Raw genomic sequence first — 24,698 nt, forward strand, 5'->3', positions numbered from 1 at the left:
CTCAGAAGTTGCAGCTTCAGAGGTTGATGGGTGAAGAACAAATCTTCAAAGGGCACCTAGAAGCTGAGAAGGGTGGCAGACGATGAGAGGGCGCGCTAGAGGGCGAAGGCGCTAAAATGGGCTAATAGAAGGGCCCAGGACACGACGATGGCTCCACGAAAGCCTTCGTCCATTCTCCGCCTGGCTGCTTCCCAAAGTGCCAGTCTTGCGAAAGGGGCATCGCTGCGAGCCTAGCCAGGGCTGACCGCACCGGGATGGGAGGTAGGACGCAGGGGCGTGAGCCAAGGCCGAAGGGGCGGACGCGGGGTGGCGTCTAGCTCTCCATAAAGGGACCGTGGGGGCCTCACTCTCTTCTGCGCTGCTAGCCGCCACCGGCAGGGAACACGGAGCAATGTCTGTTCGCTGCCAGCAGAGTCCGGTGCTGGCAGGGAGTGCCACTTTGGCCGCCCTGGGGGCACTGGTCCTGTACCTCGCGGAGCCCTCTGGCTACGGGAAGTACTCGGAGAACCTGATGCCGGTGGCTATCCGTCTGCCCGCCCGCGCCGCCTGGTTCCTGCAGGAGCTGCCCTCCTTCGCGGTGCCCGCGGGGATACTCGCAGGGCAGCCCAGCTCTCTTTTGGGTCCGCCTGCGTCTGTGCTTCTGGGCCTCTTCTGCGCGCATTACTTCCACAGGTAGCGTTTTCCTTTGAGAGCGCGGAGTGGAGCGCACCGCCAGGCTCCCGGCGTCCAGGAGCACAGCGCGCGGGGCGCCTGGAGGATCGCAGAGGGGAGGTGCGGGCGGCTGTAAGGAGTGCGCGGCCGGGGGAGCGTCTGACAGAGCAGGGGCTGCGGGCCGGACGCGGGCTGGGGGAGAAGCGATCGCGGGCAGACGCCGCCTCCGCTCTCCACCGCTCCGAGCGCTTCTCAGGTCTGCTTCGTATCCTTCGACTGCGCTGGAGGAAGAGCGGGGCGGGAGGCGACCTGGAAAGCTCAAGCTGGGCAGAGCTGTTGGCCCAGCGGTAACCTCTCCGATTCCGCGCGATCCCGTGTTACCTGTGGCGTCTTGCCCATCTCCCCTTCTCATTCCTTCTTCGCCTTTCCTTTACAGGGTGCGGGCGGGCTGGTCTTGAGGTCTTGAGGGAGCCCAAGTATTGGCATTTCCGGAAGGAAATGTAGCTCAGAGGCTCTGGATCAACTTATCTCGGCAGGGAGACGGGCAGAGCCAGACTTAAATGGTGGGAAAGAGGATGCAATGGGAACCCCCGGGCCTGAGGAGTCCCACTTCTCCGGGCCCACGGAAAAGGGAGCGCGCTCACCACCAACTCGCTTCATGTTCCCCTGGTACATAAGTGTTAATGAGTTGAAGTTAACTTAATGTTCTTCTGAATGAAAAAAACCCCCAAGTTCAGGAGAAATTTACCTTCTGGTCTGAGACGGAAAGAAGGAAAGAAACCAAGGGATTTCCGGATTTGGCGAATGACTGCTCAAAAGAGACTCATAGGGAAAGGAACAAGCGCTTGATTCAGCTGCCCACCATGCCTAGTCATTTGCCACCTGCAGTCCCATTGAGCCCCGTTGTAACCTTGTGAGATATGCATTTACTGTGCCCATTTTATAGACAAAGAAACTGAGGCTGTTTAAGGTTAAGTGGCTGAATGAACATGACACAGCTAGTGCCCAGCCAATTTAAAATAGCCTGCGAAACTCCGTGGCTCAAGACCTTCCCACCATGTTAAACGGGTAGATACTCTGCAAGGAGAAAACAGAATTCATAGACAGAGAAAAGTTGCCAAACCAAACCAAGAACTGGAACAAGAAGCACAGCCTTTTTTGAATAGAGAATTTATGGGATCAAAAAATCAAGGAAATCTAGGTTAGGCATTAGGGTAAACAATTTGTCTCAAAGCTGAAAGGCATCGTCCTCTTTCGTAATGGATCATAAGGGAAAAGTGATGCCTCATTTTGGGAAAAGGAAGTGAAGAAGAACAAGTTTTAAACTGTCTTTTCTTATAACCTCTTCTTATCCTCTGGATCTTAACCAGATTTAATATTTATGCAATTTTAACTGAATTCTCACTCTTTTAATAATTATTGCCAAGCAACCATTTTATAAATGGTTGTCCTTTTTGGATTTTATTTTACCCAGATTTAAGTGGTTTAATTTGCACAGAAAGAAAGACATTAGATGCAGAAGGTTAGAGACCAGTTTTTTATTTCGCTTGTTTTCTGAAAGCATATTTAACAGAAAAAATGTGATTTTTATCAGAAAGTTACTTTTAGCACCATAAACAATATTTTTATGAATTCGTTTCATCTTGCAGTAAAGCTTAGTGTTTTCGACAATCCTTTTAACAAAGAATTTTAGACTTGTTTTTAAAGCCAAAAAGTACTTTTCCTTAATAAATTATGACAAGTACATTAAAAGAACCAAGGAAGTAATTACTCATAAGATGAATATCGACATACTGTTCATCTTATTCAGGGGAAATTTAAAATGTAAGTAAAGGATCTGGGGACTAAGTCTGCCTGCAGGAAAATTCCCACTGAAAACACAACTCTGGGTGAATGAGTTGTCCCTAAGGAATGAAGATGTGATGTTTTGTACATCATTCCCCTTGTGTGAACTCTTTGTTTGAATCCACTGGACTATTGAATCTGTTATCATTTTGAGTGCTCACAAGGGGTTTCTCCAAGCACTATTTGAGTTATCTATAGTCCTCATGCCAGCCCATTAAGGAAGTTCTATTATCACCTCCATTCTGCAGGTGGGAAACTGGGGCCAAAAAATGATTAAATAACTTGCCCAAGGTCACACAGTAACCAGGGAGCTAGGATTTAGGTCCATGGAGTTTGAATCCAGAGCTCAGGCTCTTAGCTACCACAATAAACTGTTTTATATTTGTTCTTGCTGTCTTGTTCTTGCCTTTTAAAAAACTATATTTAGGTTTAAAGTTAGTTTTTAAGTTATAAAAGTAATGAATAGAAATTATGAAAAGTACAAAAGTAGAAAAATTTCAATAATTTCAGCACCTGAGTACATTAATTGTTAATGTTTTGGGACATTTCCATCAAGGCTTTAATTTTTCTTGGTAGATTTTTATGCATGCTTGCTATATTGAATATATATAGATTTTAGTTCTACCTGAGTACTGTCCATAATAAAAATTTCCCACATTATCACAGAATCTTTATAAATATCATCTTAGTGGTTGCTTGTTACTTCACTTATCCTAAAAACAATCATTTATCTATCCATTAATTTATAGTTTTTAAAATAATGTAAATAATTTTTACATAAACATTTTATTAAATGGGACAATTTGTCTTTTTGTTTAGGCTAGGTTAAATAAGGCTATGATGTACATTTTGGCACCTAATATTTTTTCAGAAGTCAGGACCATTCTTTCAGCCAGGATTCCCAGAAGTGGTTCAAAGATATGAGTATTTTGGCTTTAAGTTTTAAAAGTCATTTGGGTTGATAGTGGGGGCACATTAAAAAAAAAAGCTCCAGACTGTCTTGGTTTTATCCTGTCCTTTGCATAGCTATGGTACAGAGAATATGATGGAGGAAAAAGTGTTCACAAGAAGGCTGGATTATCTGTGGCTTAGACTCTTCTGCAAAATGTCCTTTGGGGACTATTCAGAAAGCAATATGTCCCATAGGATAGAAGGTGAAACTCTTTGTACCTTTCTCCATACAAGGATGACATACTATAATGTGAATTTCACGAGGGCATAGGTGTTTGTCTCGTTTGTTCATGGCTGTGTCTTCGTGTAGAAAGTGCTGGTACGTAGCTGGTAGTCACTAAAATTTGTTGAATGCATGAATGAACTCTTCTGACATCAGTAAAGGCAGTCAGAAATGTGGGAGAGCTAGCAATTACTTAGGAATCATTGCTGAGATTGCATGGCCAGGTCAACTCAGATCATTCTCTTCCCTTCAGAATCTATTGTTGTAGATATTTGGATGGTTTAGCTACATGAAAATGACTGCTGTGTAAGCATGTTGCCTAATCCCACATCTAAAGTTGTTTAAAGTCAGAATTTTCTCACCTCTTGTTGACCTTGATTATAGCCTGAAACGATACTTTACCCCTAATCCCTGATTGATCATTTTCTCAACTTGCCATGGTGTTTCATGCAATAGTCATCATACCACCTAAGCCTGGGGGAAGCTGAAGTTTTTTCAAGACTTGGGTGTGAGCTTGGTGCTTAGATGAAAAAGAAAAATCTCTTTTCAAAAAAAGGTGACTATTTTGTAAAAAGTTGATGGCAATTTGACCTTCCATGAGGCATGTCCAGAAGCAGAGGGTAATGCACACGTTAGAATCTATTTGAATTTGGAGAGAACTTTTCTGTAGTTTAGATGCTGAAACTAATGATGTTTTCTATTCAGCCAAGTACAATGAGGGCTTCAGTAAAAGGTCTTTTTGCTTGATTGTTCAGTTCATCCTCCAGGGCATGAATCCTCCATCCTTCAAGACTCAAATCATCACTTCCTCCAAGAAGCCTTCTCTGAGTCCTTTCTCCTTTTGTAAATCAAGATGTGGTACCATTTCTTGGGCTTTCACAGCAGCCAGGGTGGCCTTCCCTGAGGCACTTCACACACTTGATCCTAATTCTCTGTTTTAAAGAAATGTCACGTTTGTCCAGGCTCCTCATTTCATAGAAGCAGAGGACCACAGAGTTTAGTCAGTTAGGGGCAAAGAAGGGACTGGGACTTGAGTCTCCTGTGCCCTGTCAGTGCCTCTCCAATCTCATGACCTGGACACGTCTCAAATATCCAGAAGTAATCAAACCTCGTGAAGGAAATTAGTTATTGGCTGAAAATCAGAATGATGATTAATGTGGACATTGGAAACCATCTTAACAAATCTGTCCTTTTACACACTGAGAAGAGAGGCCTGCATGGAATAAACTGAATTCTTGTGGTCACTTAATCGTGTGTTAAGGACATTCATGAGGCATAATTTGGATCAATTAAGATTAACTGAGAGATTCTTTAAAATGGGGGTCAGCAAGCTTTTTCTGTAGAAAAGCTAGATGGTAGCTATTTGAGGCTTTGCAGTCATAAAATCTCTGCTACAGTAGGTACTCAACTCTGCTATTGTAGCATGAAAACACAGACAGTATGTAGAGAAGTGACTGTGGTAATGTGCCAGTAAAACTTCATTTACAAAAACAGGTAGTGGGCTGTATTTGGCCTATGGGTCGTATTTTGCCAGTCCTTCCTTAAGAAAATCATGAGTAGCATAGCTTTACATTTAGTTCTCTGTTAAATTATATCATAAAATTGTGTTAAATCCTGTATAAAAGCAGTGGACAGAGTCTAGGAAAATTCTGCTACCTTTTAATCGGAATTTGGTAGTAAATCTCATTTTCTGAGGATTCCTGGGTTCTGAGTCCTTTATTTGAACCTTTGTGGGAAATAGTAGGAGCCTTGGAGTTTACATTCTAAATGGGGTGACATCATAAGCACATCTGAAACATATACAGCCATGTTTGCCAGAGATGTAAACAAGGTTTAGAGATCGTGACCACTTTTATCACATTGAAGAAGGGACCAACTTCTTACTCGTTTTAAGTCAATTTAATGTCACTTAAAAGAACAATCATGATAAGGAAACAGCGATCCTTATTGGTGAAGTGATGTGTATGAAGTTACATGGTGAGGAAGGGGCAGAGAGGGGCTTGAACCTGGGTCTCCAAATTCTTTTTCAGAGTTCCACTAGCTCAGAACTGTGCTGGGCCCTAGGGGGAACACACAAAAGAAGTACACTAGCTGGTCCTTGCCCTCCAGTAGGAAGGCAGGAAAATGCATCGTAGTGTGTCTGACACTCCATCTGGTGTGAAAGCTTGGTGGTGGCAGTGTCAGTGTGAGAGGTCCAGGACGGGTGGGAAAATGCAAATTGAGGGACATGTGGTCATGCTGCTGAACGTGCTGAGGTCTCTGATGCCTGTCTCAGTGTGCAGATAGGTGGGTGGGTTTTGAGGAAGCCCAATAAATAATGACACCCCTCTTCCCCACCTAGGTTCATAGTCAACTAAGAGACCCAGGAATTAGGCAACTAGAGACAAATTACCACCCTTATTAGTGGTAAAGCTGGTTTGGGGCAACATGGTTTCCATTTTGGATCTTAACACTGCCCCTCAGAAATACTCAGCAACAACGATGGCTAACTACCACAGGCCTTACGCAGGAGTGCCTGTTCTGGAAAGACAGCAGAATGAGAGAAGGCCTGAGCTGCAAACATTCCTTGAGAGGTCCTGCTTTCAAATTTATCATTTATTCCTCCTTTCCTGAGAGGAAATACGTGAGGGGGAGTGGAAAGGCCAGGAGGGATACTCAACTGAAGAGCCCTCAGTAAGCATGAGGGGGAACATGAGTGTTTTCTGTTACCAGGTAGACCACGAAAATTGTCTGCCTATTGATTTTTGCCAGAGCCTGGCAAGTTGGTTCTGGAACCTGGGGCCCTTCCCATCTTGCTTTTTGACTCCTTGCCACATATGGCAATGGGGATATCAAAGGCTGGATTCAAGATGTTTAAAAAGTTGCTGTGCTCAACCCAACAGCCTTTGAGGAGACTCAGCTTAGCATAGGAGCTCTAAATTTTAAAACCCTCTGAACCGGGGCCAGCAGTGCAATTTGCCTTCCATTTGGTTATGGAAGGGGGATAAAGGAAGGAGAAACCAACATTTATTGAGCTCCGGGTGTTCCTGGAATTATGTTATGTGTTTTATATCAGTTATCTCATTTTGTCCTTGAGACAATTGCTGTTATTAATGTGGTTTCACAAATAATTGTGCTCTGCCTGATTGTGGTGATTGGTGGGAGTGAAGGGGAGTGATGAGCAAGCACTTAGCTGGTCCTTAAAGGATGGTCTATTCCCAGGTTTGTGAGTGGGAATGAGACGTTCAGTCAGGGAAAGGGGGCTGTTTGGTAACCTAGGACTTAAAATTGCCCTATGTGCCATGTGTGCTCCAGCTTAGAATACGTCTCCTCTTTTTAATATCAAATCTCTCTTTTATCATGCCATAATATCTGATCCTACTATCCAAGCCTTAAATCAGTTCTGGACTATTTTCAAGATTCTCCCGTTATACTTACTTCATGTTGTCAAGGCTGATCCTAAAAGTTACTGTGAAGAAAGTAAGGCCATTTGCTTTTGACAGTTTTCCTATTTGACAGTGAAAAATCCCAAATCCTTTTCTGTGTGCATTCTTTGTTTCTTGCTCCTGCCTCTATCTATCCTCTTTCAACAGCACTGCTTGGTCTCACTTCAGTCTCCCAGTGAATGTTCTTTACTTACTAAAAGTTCCCTATCTGATAAACAAATCTAAATCCTAGTGTGTTAGGTCCTTTGTTTTCTTGTTATTGAATTTTGAAAATTCTTATATATTCTAGATACAAGTTCTTTACCAAATATGTGCTTTGAAATTAGTTTCTCCTGGTCTGCATGACTTTTCTTTTTTCATTCTCTTAACTGTATCTTTTGAAAAACAGAGGTTCTTAATTTTGATGAAGTCCAGTTTTTCTATTTCTTTTCATGCAATTAGATCTAAGAAACCTTTATCTAGTCTAAGGTCACATAGATTTTCTCTTATTTTCTTACAAAAGATTTATTGCTTCAGGTTCTACATTTTTGTCTATGACCTATTTTGAGTTAATTTTTATATAGGGTTAGAAATATGAATCAAAGTTCTTTCTTTTGCATATGGATAGCCGATTGTTCCAGTACCAATTGTTAAAAATACTTTTCTTTCTCTAATGAAATTGCTCCTGCACCTCATGATATGAACAAATACTCTGCTAAAGAAAACATATGAACGGCAAATACAAACAGGGAAAGATGCTCAACATCATTAGTCATTCAGTTCAGTTCAGTTCAGTCACTCAGTCGTGTCTGATTCTTTGCAACCCCATGGACTGCAGCACACCAGGCCTCCCTGTCCATCGCTAGCTGCCAGAGTTTACTCAAACTCATGTCCTTTGAGTTGGTGATGCCATCCACCCATCTTGTCCTCTGTCATCCCCTTTTCCTCCTGCCTTCAATCTTTCCCAGCATCAGGGTCTTTTCCAGTGATTCAGTTCTTTGCATCAGGAGGCCAAAATATTGGAGTTTCAGCTTTAGTATCAGTCCTTCCAATGAATATTTAGGACTGATTTCCTTTAGGATGGACTGGTTGGATCTCCTTGCAGTCCAAGGGACTCTCAAGAGTCTTCTCTGACACCACAGTTCAAAAGCATCAATTCTTCAGTGCTCAGCTTTCTTTATGGTCCAACTCTCACATACATACACATACACATACACATACAATCTCACATCTCACATCACATGTGATGTCACATGACATTAGTCATTAGGGAAATGCTAATCAAACTACAATGGGATACCAGTATGTTTCCATTAGAATGGCTACATTAAAAAGACTAAATGTACCAAGTGCTACTGAGGATGTGGAAGACTAGAACACTTATACATTGTTGATAGGAATGTGAAATGGCAATCTCTTTGGAAAACATTTTGAAGTCTCTTAAACAGTTAAATATAAACATACCATGTGACCTGCCCATTCCATTGCTAGCTCTTTTTCCAAGCAACATAGAAGCATATGTTGACACAAAGACTTGTATACAAATGTTTCTAGCAGCTTTATTTGTAGTAGCCAAAAACTGGAAACCACCCAAACGTCCATCAAAAAGTAAATGAGTAAACAAACTGGTATAGCCAAATAATCGAATAGTACTCCATCATAAAAATGAATGAACTATTGATGTGAGCTACAAGGATGAAGCTCAGAATAATTATTATGGGTAAAGAAGCCAAGCAAAAAGAGAGTGTATGCTTTACGACTCCATTTGTATACAACTCTGTGAAATCCAAACTCATCTACGGAACATGAAGGACATCAGTGATTTCCTGGGGACAAAGGGAGAGACAGAAGGGTGAGATTACGAGGAGGATGAACAAAATTTTGGTGGAGATGATATGTTCATTATTTTGATGTCATGACTGTTTTAAAATTTATCAAACTGCATGCTCTAAATATGTGCAGTTGATTGTTAATTATATCTCAATGAAGATTAAAAAAACTATAAGTAGACCTATGAAAAAACTGTGTGTATGTGTGGTTTTGTGTCACTGACAATTGTTTAGACTTTCTGTGAGGCAATGTTTAACAGTAGCTGAATAGCTGTTCACTTTCTTCCCCCAGAAATTTCACTTGGGGAGGATACTCAAGGGAAATAGTCCAAAAGAAAGAAACAATTTACATAAAATTATGGTGTTATGGTTCACAACTGTAGAATACTGGAAGTTACTTAAATGCTGTACTATCAAGGGCTGATTGTAACTAATATGATTGAATATTATGTATACTTCAAATCTGTGTCTTGGATCTGTGTCTGATGAAAATAAGTATAATGTATAAGGTCATTTAGTGAAGAAATAGTGCAAAATGAATATGCTCTGAGAAATCCCTATCAACACTTATGAATTAATATATTAATTAAAGTGATATGAATAGCTGATAATTTTGGTTTATAGATTTGTATGTAATATTTTCAAAGTGTTTAATGGTATAACTCTCACTATACCTAATATGTAATCGGAGAAGGCAATGGCACCCCACTCCAGTACTCTTGCCTGGAAAATCCCATGGACGGAGGAACCTGGAAGGCTGCAGTCCATGGGGTCACTGAGAGTCAGACACGACCGAGCTACTTCACTTTCACTTTTCACTTTCATGCACTGGAGAAGGAAATGGCAGCCCACTCCAGTGTTCTTGCCTGGAGAATCCCAGGGATGGGGGAGCCTGGTGGGCTGCCATCTATGGCATCACACAGAGTCGGACACGACTGAAGCGACTTAGCAGCAGCAGCAGAACTATACCGAATAGAAGGAATAATACTGACATCATGAGATTTTAAGTTACCTTGCTAGCTATATAGTTAAATGCCAGTAGAGATCAAGACATTTCTACAAGAATGGATAAACACAAGGTCCTACTGTATAGCACAAGAAACTATTAATATAAGCAATATCTTGTGATAAACCATAATGGAAAAGAATATATATGTGTATAACTGAGTCATTTTGTGGTACAGCAGAAATTAACACAACACTCTAAATCAACTATGCTTTGATAAAATGATAAATCAAAAGGAAAGATCTTTCTACAAATAAGCATTGCTTTGAGGGGAAAGTCACCACTACGTGATCTCCCCCACTAAGCCACTATGACATCACTAACTTCTAAAATTGTCATCTTTCATTTTGACCCTTTGAGTTAGGGTATTGAAGATTCCTTAAAATGGAGTTGTGTTTAAAGTTGTTGTTCTATTGCTCAGTCGTTCAACTGTGTCTGACTCTTTGTGACCCCATGGACTGCAGCACACCAGGCTTCCCTGTCCTTCACCATCTCCTGGAGCTTGCTCAAACTCATATCCAGTGAGTTGGTGATGTCATCCAACCATCTTGTCCTCTGTCATCCCCTTCTCCTCCTGCCTTCAGTCTTTCCCAGCATCAGGAATTTTCTAATGAGTCGGCTCTTCATATCAGGTGGCCAAAGTATTGGAGCTTCAACTTCAGCATCAGTCCTTCCAATTAAAAGCAGAGATTTTTGTAGTTTGGTTGAAATCCATCATATTGATATTTGTTTCTATTTGTCTCTCTGTTATTTGTTCATATTTTCCCTCTATCTTCCATCTTTTGAATTGAGTGTTATTTTATTCCATTTTATATCACCATTTACTTTCAAGTGATATTACACTACTTCATGTATAGGAATATGAAATAATATACTTCCATTTCTCCCCTGTTGACCTTTATGCTGTTGTATTTGTTTTACTTCCACACACGCCATAAGAATCTTCAACATATTGCTCTTATTTTTGTTTAAACAGTCAATTATCTTTTAAAGGTATTTAAATGATAAAATCACGTATTTGCCATTTATGATGTTTACTTTTGAATGTTGATCTATATTTCTATCTTATTTTTTCTTTTGCCTGAAGAATTTAATTTTTTAGGACAGTTTTTTTTCATATTTTGAATATCTGAAAATGTCTTTATATCTCCTTTATTTCTGAAGGTATATAATTCTAGATATAACATTCTAGATTGCAGCTATTTACTTTCAGTACTGTAAATATGTTGCTCCACTGTTATCTTGCTTACATCATTTCCAAAAAGAAACCTGTCTTTTCCCTGATCGTTTTCCTCTTTTATGAAACTGTCTTACAGATCACTGATGCTTTTATCATTTTTTAAGATTTTTTTTCGGTGTGTTTCTTTTGGATAGTTTCTGTTGCTATTTCTTCAAGTGTACAGTCTTTTATTCTGTGATATCTTATGTATTGTTAATCCTGTTTCCAATCTCAGACATTGCAGTTTCCATGTTTAGGAGTTCGATTTTGGCCTTTTTTGCTATTTTCTATGTCTTTACTTAATTTTACATACATATGAAATACAATTATAATAGCAGTTTTAATGTCATTGTCTGGTAATTCTAACATCTGCGTTTTCCTGCTTCTTTGCATGCCTGGTAATCTGGACAGAGGAGCTTGGTGCACTGAGTCAGAAAGAGTCATGACTGAGCAACTAAGTACAGCTCGGCACATTGTACCTTGCTGGCTATTGCATATTTTTGTATTCCTATAAATATTCTTGAGCTTTGTTCTGGGGTGCAGTTAAGTTCCTTTGAAGTAATTTGGCCCTTTCAGATCTTGATCTGATTTTCTAGGTACTTCTAGAAGAGTGCTAGTGCAAGAGCTAATTAATTCTCTCCTCTGATCCAAGGCCTTGTTGAGTACTCTACCCAGTGTCCCATGTATCTTTTCATTCTGGCTGGTGGTGATGGGCTCTATTGCTGGACCATTCGGAATGACATCAGAATCCCTATAAAACTGGGCTACAGTGTAAAGTCAAACAACTAGAATTAGAAAACCACAGTTTTGTTTTTGCAAACAACGAGAAATATAGGATACAAAGTTGTAGCTTAGAGAAATGATGTATTTGTGTCCGACAGTGAACATGTCTTGTCCTTAGCTTAACTTGGTAAGCTTGCTGAACTTTGTACTTCAAGGTGAAAACCACCCAATGTCACAATTTACAATTTGTTATTTTGGTCATGGTCATTTATCATGAGTGGCTGAGCAGGTGTGTTTACACAATGCCAAAACACACACCAAACCTGTCAACTTAAAAAGAAGAGATAAACTAGTTATTCAAATTAATTGATTAGTTACTCAGGTCAAGAGATCCATCTGGGTCTATTAGTACACTAAGATCTTGATCTTAGGAACAAACAAACAAATAAATGAATAGGGTCAGTGGTCTGTAGCCTGTCTCTTGTAGGAGGTTGTACCTCAATGATGATTACTCATTCCATCACTCAGAAGAATCCTCAGTTTCTTAAAACTTTGGTAATTAATTGGCTATTCAGACTGAACTTCTATTTTGATGTAGAGGCAGAAAGAAAGAGGAAAATTGAATGAATGAGCAATTCCAAGTTCTCTCAATACTACCCAGGACAAAAATATTAACAGACAATATAAACAGGAAACTTAAAAATGGTATACTGTTTTAGGTCTTCATGAGCTGGTCATCTCAACATTTTTCATAATTTTAATATATCTATTGGATCATGACCACCAGATAATTCACACCAGATGACATTTGCAAGAGGTTGACAATGGAATCTATCTGTTCTGGAGTTTTTCCATGGTACAACCCTTATGAAAAATGATCAACCATTCTACTGCAGGGGGAAAAAAGTAGTTTTATTGAATTGAGGCCCTTAAAAAATACTCTAATTTCTCTATGTGTACATTTGGAGAAACCAAACATCTGGTCACTGCCAATTTGAAAAGTTTGTTAAATTTGCCATTGGAGGTATGAACTCAGTGGTTTTTAACCCTGGCTATATGTTGGAGTCATCTGGGGCGATTCTTAAGTGCTGCTGAGGCTCCCAATCCTATGCCCTTGATCCTGAGTTATTTATCTTCAATGTGCCTCTTCACCTTTAGCATTGGGTGATTTGAATATGCAACCAAAGGTGAGAGCCTCCAATGTAGACAAATCCCCGTGAAACTGGCATTTTTTCGTACAGTGAATGCAATAGAGCAAAGTGCTCAAGAACATAAACTCTGAAAATAGTTCCCTCTGGACTTGGATCTCAACTGTGATATTTCATAGCTGTACCAATTGGGGCTAATTTAATCTCACTGTGCCTTAGTTTCTTCATCTGCACAGAGGATAATTACAATATTACTTATCTCCTAGTGTTGCTGTAAAGATTAAATGAATTAATATGTGCAAAGTACTTAGAATAGTACCTGGAGCATAGTAAGTGCTGTATAAATATTAGTTGTATGTGGTTCTTTGCTGGCAGTTCCCTTATAGGATGTCTGAACTGAAATTAGTCATCTAACAAGGTGACTAGTTCCCTGTAGTTGCTATAATAAATTACCACAAACTGGATGGCTTAAAACAACAGAAATTTTTTCTGTCATCATTCTGGAGGCCAGAAGTCTGAAATTTTTCTCTCTTGTCCTTTTGGAGGCCAGAAGGCGTCAGCTGGGTTCCCTGTGGAATCTCTAAAGGGAGATCCTTCCTTGGCTCGTTAAGCTTCAGCAGTTGCCTACATTTCTTGGCTTATCTATGTTCTATCTTCCCATTGCCTTTTTCTCTGTATATCTTTCCTCTCTTCTGCTCCTTTCTTGTGTAAGGATACGTGTGACAGCATTTAGCGTCTATTCAGATTATCCAGGATAACTTCATCTTCTCAAGATCCTTAATTTAATCTCATCGTTTGCCATGTAAGAATATTCACGCTTTTGCTATAATGAAGTAATAGTCACAAATTCTGGGGAGTACGGCATAAACATATTTTGGGGGCCAGCATTCAAACCACAACTCAAGGTCCATAATTAAACGTAAGCTTGGATGGCATGCACCACGGACTCATTCTGAATTTAGTCACTTTTGCATTTGACCTGTACTTCCCACTCTCTAAGATGTCCAAAACCATTACTCACATTAATAGGTATCATCTGAGTCTATAGACAAGTGACTGTTCATCATTTCTTGGGAAGCACTTGGGGAAGTAGGCCAAGGGCTCAGAGGACTGGTTGGCCTAATGCTCTTTGGCGTTCAGAAAGGCTCCTACAAGGAAAGGCCTCTTGGTGAGTTCTGCTCCAAGAAAATAACTTTGGGGAAACTCTGTTTTATGATCAAATGCAACTCAAAACCTTCACCAATTCTGGCTTTAAATATGGAAAAGTTCGATGCTCATTTTACAAGAGAACAGTGTGGTGTTGTATTAATCAGGACTCTTTCAGTTTCAAGTGACAGAAAATTCAAGTAGGTTTAAGTAAAATCTGAATTAATTACCTTTCATGACTGGAAAATTCTAACTTCAGGTCCAGATTGATTTAGTGGTTCCAAAGATACCATCACGATCTGGTTTCTCTCTGCAGCTGTTGGTTCTACTTCTTTTACTGGCTCTGTTTTCAGAAAGGCTGTCATTTGGTGGTAACAAGACAACTGCAGCATCTAAGAGTGTATATCCTCCATGGGGTCACAAAGAGTTGGACATGACTGAGCGACTAAGCACATCCTCTCAGATCCAGGGCATGTGGAAAAGAAGAGTTTTAGAAAAATCATAAGCCAAACCTTATTGGAGTTTATATGCCCGTCTCTGATATAGCCAGTGTAGTAGGGTTATCCTTGTTCTGATTGGCTGAGAATGAACCTTTTCACAGAGTAAGATGGGAAGGAAGTGGGTCCCTGGTGGAGAACCAGGGTAGTTACCTAAGGAGGAAGAATGAATGTTGGGTGACAGATGCCAACGAATGACTACCAGAGACGCAACAAGATCGTTGGACTAAAATGACTAAAAAACCAAACATGGATTCTTTTGAAGGGCATGTGGAATTTTTTTCCAATTGGATATTTTGATCTTAATTTTCCTTTCCAGTTAGAAATGAGCGAGTTGTTTTGAAGCAGAAGACCTTCTTTTAAATCTCATTTCTGCTGTCCCTTTGTAACTGTGTGGCCTTAGGAAAACTACCACACCTCTGTGAGCTTCATATTGCTCACTGGCCTAACAATAGTAACACACACACACACACACACACACACACACACACACACTCAGAATAAATACCTTCTTCTCAGGACATCAGGGTGCATTGACAGAATAAGCCTATGTAAACACAATCTGATTGGTATCAAAAACACATCTGCCCCAATAATTCTTTCTGCAGCCTTGAAATATGTCTGAAATCCTATCATTCAAGTATTTTCTTTGGTTTAAAGCAGTGTATCTCCAGAGAGCTAGGTAAAGAATTCCAAGCAATTTTCAAAAATTCCAAGGAAAGGTAACAGGAAATCTTGAGTCACTGACTACTCTTTATCTGCCACTGCAGATGGTGACTGCAGCCATGAAATTAAAAGATGCTTACTCCTTGGAAGAAAAGTTATGACCAACCTAGATAACATATTCGAAAGTAGAGACATTACTTTGCCGACTAAGGTTCAGTAGTCATGTATGGATGTGAGAGTTGGACTGTGAAGGAGGCTGAGCACCGAAGAATTGATGCTTTTGAACTGTGGTGTTGGAGAAGACTCTTGAGAGTCCCTTGGACTGCAAGGAGATCCAACCAGTCCATTCTGAAGGAGATCAGCCCTGGGATTTCTTTGGAAAGAATGATGCTAAAGCTGAAACTCCAGTACTTTGGCCACCTCATGTGAAGAGTTGACTCATTGGAAAAGACTTTGATGCTGGGAGGGATTGCGGGCAGGAAGAGAAGGGGACAACAGAGGATGAGATCGCTGGATGGCGTCACTGACTCGATGGACGTGAATCTGAGTGAACTCCGGGAGTTTGTGACGGACAGGGAGGCCTGGCGTGCTGCAGTTCACGGGGTCGCAAACAGTTGGATACGACTGAGCGACTGAACTGAACTAAAGAGGGGATGAGCCATAGAAAGCCACCTGTGAGATGATTTTTGTTACTACTTGCAAGGCAATCATTAAGACCTTGAGAAAAATGCTTTCTCTGTCCTTCCACATCTATTTTAGGATTCTTGCCTCACTATTTCTCCTTTCACTCAGGCAGGGCCTTCATGTTCTCTAGGGATACCCAATGCCATAGGGAACCTCCACAAGGAAAATCTCTATCTAGAATTCTCCTTTCCCCAAGTGTCTCAGGTTGTGAAATGACCTCTCTTCTCCATAATTGCAATTCTCATTTTCACACTGGAGCTGATGTTAGGTAGGGTGAGTGGCATCTGATTACTATTTGTTAAAGTATTTATGAAAAGCATGAATGAGGGACAGGCTCAACTTTCTTTCAGGGATAATACTGATATTTCATCTTCTATTTTGGTATAAGAGTTTTTGAGAAGGATACTTGGGTCTTTTTCCTAGTCACCTAGAATTGGTTGCAAATGTTCTCATAACAGATGCTAACTCCCACTTCTGAGAGATTATTGCCCATAGGTTTTAGGTGTCACTTAGAAGATAATAGGAAGTAGAGCACCCTGAGAAAGTGGGGCAAAAAAAATGGGAGGTTTCAATAAAAGAACTGGAAAGAAAAGATTTGAGACTAGGGGATTTGCAGGAAAAATAAATCTTTTGGGATATGGCCACGTATGTCTGTGTCATGCATGTCTGGAATCCTGAGAATGGGGGAGGAGAAATAGGGAAGCAGCAGGAGAGGGACCCACAGGGGATATATTATGAGCAAACAAAGACTAGGGCTCAAAGATCATTTTCACATTGTCTTAGGCTGGCCCTTGGCTTTATACAGAGACACTCTAATGATATATTTCCTTGGTTTGGAAAGAAACACTTAACCGTTAAATTCTAATAAGTGCCAGTTACATCAATCATACTGTTTAATTCTTTCAACAACTTTCTGAGTTTGGTTGTTATTATCCTTTTATAAATGGGAAACTGAGCTTCAGAGGAGTTAAGTTGCCAAGATCATTGTGGTAGTTGAAAAAATATATCTCTAAATTTTTTTGATGTGACTTCCTTTAAAAGTTGGTACCAAAGAGAGAGTTAAGAGAGAGTTCTTTATGTATTCTAAATTCTAGTTCTTTGTAAGATATGTGGTTTGCAGATATTTCCCCCAATTGTGTAATTTATCTTTTCATTCTCTTAACAGGGTCTTATGAAAACCAAAACTTTTTGGTGAAGTCCAGTTTATGAATTTTTACTTTTATGGATAGTTCTTTGAGATGTTCTATAGAGACAGTTGATGGACGTGAGTCTGAGTGAACTCCGGGAGTTGGTGATGGACAGGGAGGCCTGGCATGCTGCGGTTCATGGGGTTGCAAAGAGTTGGACACGACTGAGTGACTGAACTGAACCAAACTGATAGAGACAATCATGTCATTTTCAAACAAGAACAATTTTATTTCTTCCCTTCTGATCTGTATGCTTTTAACTTTTTTCTTGCCTTATTGCTCTGATTAGAATTTCCAGCACTTTGTTAAATGGGAGTAGAGAGATAAGACATTTTGTCTTCTTTATGATCTCAGAGGGAAAACATTTAGTCATTGATCATTAAGTACAATGTTAGCTGTAGATGGACTTTATCAAGTTCAGCAAGTTTCTCTTTATTCCTATTTCTCAGTGTTTTTATCATTAGTGAGGGTTGACTTTCATCAACTTTTTTTACAATGATTGATATGATCATAATATTCCTTTTATTTTTCTGTTAAAAAGTTGAATTGCATTGGTTGATTTTGAATATTGAACCAGTCTTGCATCCCTGGGATAAATCTTACTTGCTTGATCATGTTGTATAATTATTTTTATACATTGTTGAGTTCTATTCCTTAATAGTTTGTTAAAATTTTTCGTGTCTGTAATCATGGGTTTTAGTAGCTCGTAATACTTTTTTCTTTGTACTGTGTTTGTCTGGTTTTTGTGGTAGAGTAACATTAGCCTTATAAAGTGAGAAGATTGAGCAGAATTAGCATTAAATTATTTTTAAATGTTTGGTAGAATTCTCTAGTGAAACTTTCTGGGCCTGGAGGGTTTTTTTTGAGGAGTTTTAAAGTTATGAATTAAATTTCCTTAATAGCTATAGGGCTAGTCAAATGGTCTATTTCATTAGGGCAAGTTTAGATAGCTTGTATCTTTCAGGGATTTAATCCATTTCATCTAAACTGTCAAATTTATGCATGTATCATGGCTTCCCTGATAGCTCAGTTGGTAAAGAATCTGCCTGCAATGCAGGAGACCCTGGTTTGATTCCTGGGTCAGGAAGATCAGTTGGAGAAGGAATAGGCTACCCACTCCAGTATTCTTGGGCTTCCGCTGTGCTCAGCTGGTGAAGAATCAGCCTGCAATGTGGAAGACCTGGGTTCAATCCTTGGGTTGGGAAGATCCCCTGGAGAAAGGAAAGGCTGCCCTCTCCAGTATTCTGGCCTGGAGAATTCCAAGGACTGTATAGTCCATGGGGTTGTAAAGAGTCAGACAAGACTGAGGAACTTTCACTTTCACATAATTATTCATAGTATTTCATTAATATCCTTTTGATGTTTGCAGGTTCTGTTTCTTTCCTGATTATGTTTTCTCTTTTTTCTTTATTAGTCTCTTTAAAGGTAAATTTTACTCATATTTTCAAAGAATTCATTTTATTGCTGTTTTACTATTTTGAATTTTATTGATTTTTTGCTCTTATCCTTATTATTACCTTCCTTTGGATTTATCATGCTCTTTTTTTCTAGGATTTTAAAGTAGGGGTTTTGAGACCTTTCCTATTTTCCATTGTATGTATTTAGTACTACACAATTTTCTGAGAGCACTGATGAGACGTGGCCAAATTCTGGAAATATTTTGGGGTAGAGCTAGTAGAATTTGCTAATAGGTTCTATGTGGATTATGAGAGAGAAAATGAGAGAGAGAAGGGGAAGAAGTCAATGATGATTCAATGTCTTCAGTCCAAGCAAGTGGAAGAATGAACTGAGATGGGACAGGTTCAGGGGTATGCAGGTTTGGGGATGAGTGGGGAATCAGGGGTTTGGGTGTATTAAATTTGTGAAATCTTTTCAACTGAATGTCTAGTAGGGAGTTGGCTATATGAATCTGAGTTCAAGGACTGCAGACATCCTGCCTGGAGGCATGTATTTGGGAATTGTCATATTATAGATGATAATATTAATAACCGATATGAGTCTAGATGTGATCATATCTACAGGGCTATAAATAAAGACAGAAAGAGTCCTTAGCCCTGGGGCACTCCACGAATTAAAAGTCAAGGGAATGAAGAGAAACCAGCAAAAGAAAATGAAGAGAAGTCAGTGAGAAAGGAGAAGAATCAAGAGAAAGTGGTGTGCTGGAAGCTGAACGAAGACAGTGTTTACAGAAGGATGGAGTGATCAACTTGTCAAATAAGACAGCTGAAAATTGGCTCTTAGAATTGAAAATATGGAGGTCTCTGGAGGTCTCACCAAGATCAGTTTCTGTTGGGGAGAGGAAAGACAAAAGGAGGAACAGACATAGACATGGCAAGTATAGACAACTCTTTTGAGGAGTTTTCCTGTAAAAGAAAGCAGGAAAATGGGGTAGTGGAAAAAGGGGGAGATGGAGGTGAGGATGGAGTTATTACTATACATAACAAGTAAATATATACATGGAAGCCTTGTATTTTATATATAGAATTTGAATTCATTTTGATTGACAATGAAATCTAAAATTTCATAAGTGAAAAGTCTTCAATAGACTTGATAATCTCAGCAATAGCATTTATGTTTGAAGAAGACTTAGTCAAATATGAGATGGTCTATGCAAGATGTATAATTTTAAAGTTTTTTTCTTTAGTTTAATTTGGATGTGGAATTTCAGTTAACCCTTTCCAATAAGCATCCCCCCAAATGAATATTTACTTAGCAGTGATAGAAAACTTTATATTTACATAGGGCTTATCAGACTTTGATTCAGAACAAACACAGAGGAATGAAAATTTACAATAAAAAGTGTAGGAGGGAATTAAAGTGAACAGGTTCCAAACCCCAGGGAAACTGAGTCTCAGGCTATGCTGGGATCTGAAGGTATAACCCCCCTGCAAACCTCCACAGCACTAATGCTCAGCCTCCTGGGTGTTCTCTCCTCCCCTCTTCGTTGTGCTTACCACTTTCTGCACTGAAACTCTCATTTTAGACTGTTCCCAGCTTTCCAAGAGCAAAGTTTTTCCAATCAGAATGATTTGATTTGTTCTCCAGGACTCCCGGCTTTCCAGAGCATTTTGCCCGTGCAGCTAGGTCACATTTACCAGTCACTGTTGCAGTTGGGTGGCGCCAAAGGGATGAAAGTGGGAGTAATATATGCTACAGTCTGCAGCCTGGCCCTTAAGAAAACCTTTACACAATCCTCCATGCTGTTTTTGTCTGCTGCTGAAAGAGCCTGGATCTTCAGTGATTATGGAGCAAAGCATTGTGAACAGCACTGTGCTATGACACAAGCAAGGAATGAGCTTTTAATATGTGGAACCTCTGGGGAGTTGTTTATTATAGTAGTGAGCCTGTCCTGAGTAATATATACTCCTTTGGATGAAATGTGATTGAGTATTGACTTTCCGTTCAGATTCTTAGAAAGTTCAGAAGGGGGAATACATGGTTTAAAGAGTGGATACATGGTTTAACTTGGAAAATGGCTGCATGCACTATGTGCTGGGTTTTCAAAAGGCAAGGACTTTGCCTTTGGGCCTGTTTTGGGAGTACTGATGGCACTTACAGTGCCACACTGGGAGGCCAACAACTTTTTTTTTCAATAGCCTTTCTTTAGCCTTTAGAACCACTATACATACACATGTATCATTACGGTTTTGATGAAGTCCAATACATATATTTTTTCCCTTCTTGGCTTTTGAAGGATCATTTTCCCTGGTAAAAAATTGACAGGTTTTTTTTTTTTTCTCAGACTACTGAATATGTCTTTACATTGCCTGCTTCCCTTCATGATTATTCTATTGAATGTGATGAGTTTCTTCTCTATTGCTGTTTTCAAGATTCTCTCTTTATCTTTGGCTTTCATCAGTTTAACCGTGATACACATAAATTTTGATACCTGTTCAGTGGCATTCACTGAACTTCTTGGATGTGTTGATTAATGTTTATCATCAAATTCAAAAGTTTTTGGACATTACTTCTTCAAATATTCTTTCTGCCCCTTTGTCATTATTCTCTCTGTGTCCTACAGATTTCTGAACCTCTGTTTATTTTTCTCTATTCCTCAAACTGGAATAATTCAATTAAACTGTCTTCAACTTCATCGATTCTTTCTTCTGCCTGCTCGTCTACTGCTAAGTCCCTCTAGTGAATTTTTCATTTCAGTTGTTATACTTTTCAAGTTCAGGTTTTTATTTGGTTCCATTTTATAATTTCTATCTCTATTGGTATTCTCTATTTGATAGTCTCTCATACTTATAAATTCATTTAAGTCTTTAGACATGGTTTCTTTTAGCTCCTTGAACATTTTTAAAACAATTAATTTAAAAATTTTGCCTAGTAAATCCAGTGTCTGGTCTTCTCAGAGACAATGTTAGTTGGTTGCATTTTCCCCTATGAATGGCTCATAGTCTCTTGTTTCTTTGAATGTTCCATCGTTTATTGTTGAAAACTATAATACTGTGTAACTACTCTGGAAATCAGATTCTCTCTGCCTCCTAAGGTTTTTTGTTGTTACCGTTTGCCTAGTAGCTTTTCTGAACTTATTCTTTGACGCCTTTGTCTTCGTTGATGTGGCTGAAGTCACTACTTGGTTTTCTTAGTGACTAGTTAATGATCAGAGATTTCCTAAAACACCTGAAACCAAAGTCTCCCAGTCTTTGTCAAGGTCCTCTGTGTGCATCTTAGAGAAGTCCTCTAACAACCACCCATGTAGTTTACAATTCTGCTTTGGCTTCACTTAGCACTTGCTCAGACCTCAAAGTCAATCAGAAGTGAGAGCTTAGGAAATTTTCAGGTCTTTTAAAAGATATTTATTTATTTATCTGTGGCTGTGCTGGGTCTTCACTGCTGCACGTGTGCCCTCTCGAGTTGCAGTGAGCAAGGGTTGCTTGCAGTGGCTTCTCTTGTTGCAGAGCATGGGCTCAGCAGTTGTGGGCTTCATTGCCACATGGCATGTAGAATCTTCCCTAATCAGGGATCAAACCAGTTTCCTCTGCATTGGCAGTTGGATTCTCAACCACTGAACCATCAAGGAAACCCCAAGTCTTCTTTTAAGCATATGCATGATAATGTATGATATTATCAAAGCTTCTATGGGCTTATTTCTCAGTCTTTCCTTTTAAGCTTTTTGATTAGTCTAATATTGTCCCACCTGTTATCCACTGCCTCAGGCCACTGTGGTGCTAAAATATTTTTAAAAACACTCCCCAAATCCAGAAACTTTTAGCACTGGGTAAGTCTGAGGGAGGGGGACTAAAGATAAGTCTTTTAAGTGGATTCTTCACCAGGGAACCACCAAACAAGTAAGATAATGACTTCTTTTTGGAAATGAGGCTTTGAAAGACCTCAAGCCCTGTTTTGCTGTCTCCAAACCCAGGGATGGATGCTGTTACTTTTCAAGGCTGTGCAGAGCTGGAAAGGGGAAGATGGGATTAAGGTCAGTTAAAAATACCACAAAGCTTGTTATCCTTCCAGAGATTCAATCTTTTTCTTACTTAAATGCTCCCTGTGTTGCTGCAAGCCTTGGTTGGTACCCAGAGCTCTTGAACAGTGTGGCTGTTAGGGGCACTGATCCTCCAAGCAATTGAAAATCCATGCATAACTCATAGGCAGTCCTCCATGTCCACGGTTCCCCAGTATATGCCATTCCTCCTTATCTGAGGTACTGCATCCATGAATTCAACCAACCTTACATAGTGTAGTACTGTAGGATTTACTAGTGAAAAAAATTTGAGTTGACCCAGGCAGTTCCCACCCCCATTGTTCAAAGGTCAACGGTATTTCTTACATTTGGGAGTGTGCGTTTAACAAGTTGGTTTTAAAGTTCACATGGAGAATAAACAATGAAGGGCATCTTGAAACTCCTTAGGAAGAGTAATGGTATAAGAATAGCCCCAGCCAGTATTAAAATATATTTTATTTTAAAAAATATTTATTTATTTATTTGTGGCTGCACTGGGCCTTTGCTGCTGCAGATAGGCTTTCTCTAGTTGCGGCCAGCAAGGGCTACTCTTCGTTGTGGTGTGTGGCCTTCTCATTGTGGTGGCTTCTCTTGTCATGGAGCGTGGGCCCTAGGTGTGTGGGCTTCAGTAACTGTGGCACACAGGCTTAGTTGCTCTTTGGCACGTGTGGGATCTTCTCAGACCAAGGATTGAACCTGTGTCCCCTGCATTGGTGGGCTTTCCTGGTGCCTCAGATGGTAAAGAATCTGCCTGCAATGCAGAAGACCCAGGTTCCATCCTTGGGTTGGGAAGATCTGCTGGAGAAGGGAATGGCTACCCACTCCAGTATTCTTGCCTGGAGAATTCCATGGACAGAGGAGCCTGGTGGGCTACTGTCCATACTGTCCATGGGGTCACAAAGAGTTGGACTTGACTGAGGAACTAACACTTTGACTTTCGCTTTCCCCTGCATTGGCAGGTGGATTCTTAACCACAAAACCACCAGGGAAGTCCAAGATAAATTTTAAAAGTACAATTATTAAAAGTGTAGTACTGACTATAGATAAATCAATAGAACAGAAACATGAGTCTAGAAGAGGGACCAATGTGTATGATAAATTCATGTATAGTACCAATGACAGTGTGTGTCTGTGAGAAAGAGATATTTAGTATATTTACCAGCATTAGGAAAAAAATTAACATTTTACAGGAGGTGGTGACCAAAATCATCTCAAAGAAAAAGAAATGCAAGAAGGCAAAATTGTAGTCTGACAAAGGCTTACAAATACCTGAGAAAAGACGAGAAGTGAAAGGCAAAGGAGAAAGGGAAAGATATACCCAACTGGATGCAGTGTTCCAGAAAACAGCAAGAAGAGATAAGAAAGCCTTCTTAAGTGAACAAAGCAAATAAATAGAGCAAAACAATAGAATGGGAAAGACTAAAGATCCCTTCAAGAAAATTAGAGACAAAGGGAATATTTCATGCAAAGATGGGCTCAATACAGGGAAGAAATGGTATGGACCTAAAGATGCAGAAGATATTAAGAAAAAGTGGTAAGAATACACAGAAGAATAGTACAAAAAAGGTCTTAATGACCCAAATAACCATGACATTGTGGTCACTCACTTAGAGCCAGACATCCTGGAATGTGAAGTCAAGTGGGCCTTAGGAAGCATCACTACAAACAAAGCTACTGGAGGTGATGAAATTCCAGCTGAGCTATTTCAAAGCCTAAAGGATGATTCTCTTTAAGTGATGCACTCAATATGCCAACAAATTTGGAAAACTCAGCAGTGGCCACAGGACTGGAAGAGGTTGGTTTTCATTCCAATCTCAAAGAAAGGCAATGCCAAAGAATGTTCAAACTACCACACAATTGCACTCATTTCACATGCTAGCAAAATAATGCTCAAAATTCTTCAAGCCAGGCTTCAACAGTATGTGAATTGAGAACTTCCAGATGTTCAAGCTGGTTTTAGAAAAGGCAGAGGAACCAGAGATCAAATTGCCAACATCTGTGGGGTCATAGAAAAATCAAGAGAATTACAGAAAACATCTATTTCTGCTTTATTGACTACACTAAAGC

The 24,698-nt window shown here is 39.8% G+C and overlaps 1 protein-coding gene across 8 annotated transcripts in view; it reads left to right on the forward strand.

Annotated features, from left to right (window-relative positions):
• Positions 1 to 263: 263 nt before the first annotated feature.
• The window catches only part of SRD5A2 (steroid 5 alpha-reductase 2), a 48,973-nt gene continuing 24,538 nt past the window's right edge, over positions 264 to 24,698 (forward strand). For 3 of the 8 annotated variants that reach the window (XR_011255755.1, XM_069583629.1, XM_069583630.1), the window contains exons 1-2: positions 343 to 672; positions 22,548 to 22,607. Coding sequence is in view for 5 of the 8 variants with exons in the window: in XM_069583629.1 (XP_069439730.1) it covers positions 392 to 672; positions 22,548 to 22,607 (341 nt within the window). In the remaining 3 variants the exon portion in view is untranslated. Of the gene's footprint in view, positions 673 to 22,547; positions 22,608 to 24,698 lie in introns of all 8 variants that reach the window. The other 5 variants (XR_011255756.1, XR_011255757.1, XM_069583633.1 and 2 more) reach the window with 3 other exon arrangements.

The sequence above is a fragment of the Ovis canadensis genome, chromosome 3, assembly GCF_042477335.2.
Source record: "Ovis canadensis isolate MfBH-ARS-UI-01 breed Bighorn chromosome 3, ARS-UI_OviCan_v2, whole genome shotgun sequence".
NCBI lineage: Eukaryota > Metazoa > Chordata > Mammalia > Artiodactyla > Bovidae > Ovis > Ovis canadensis.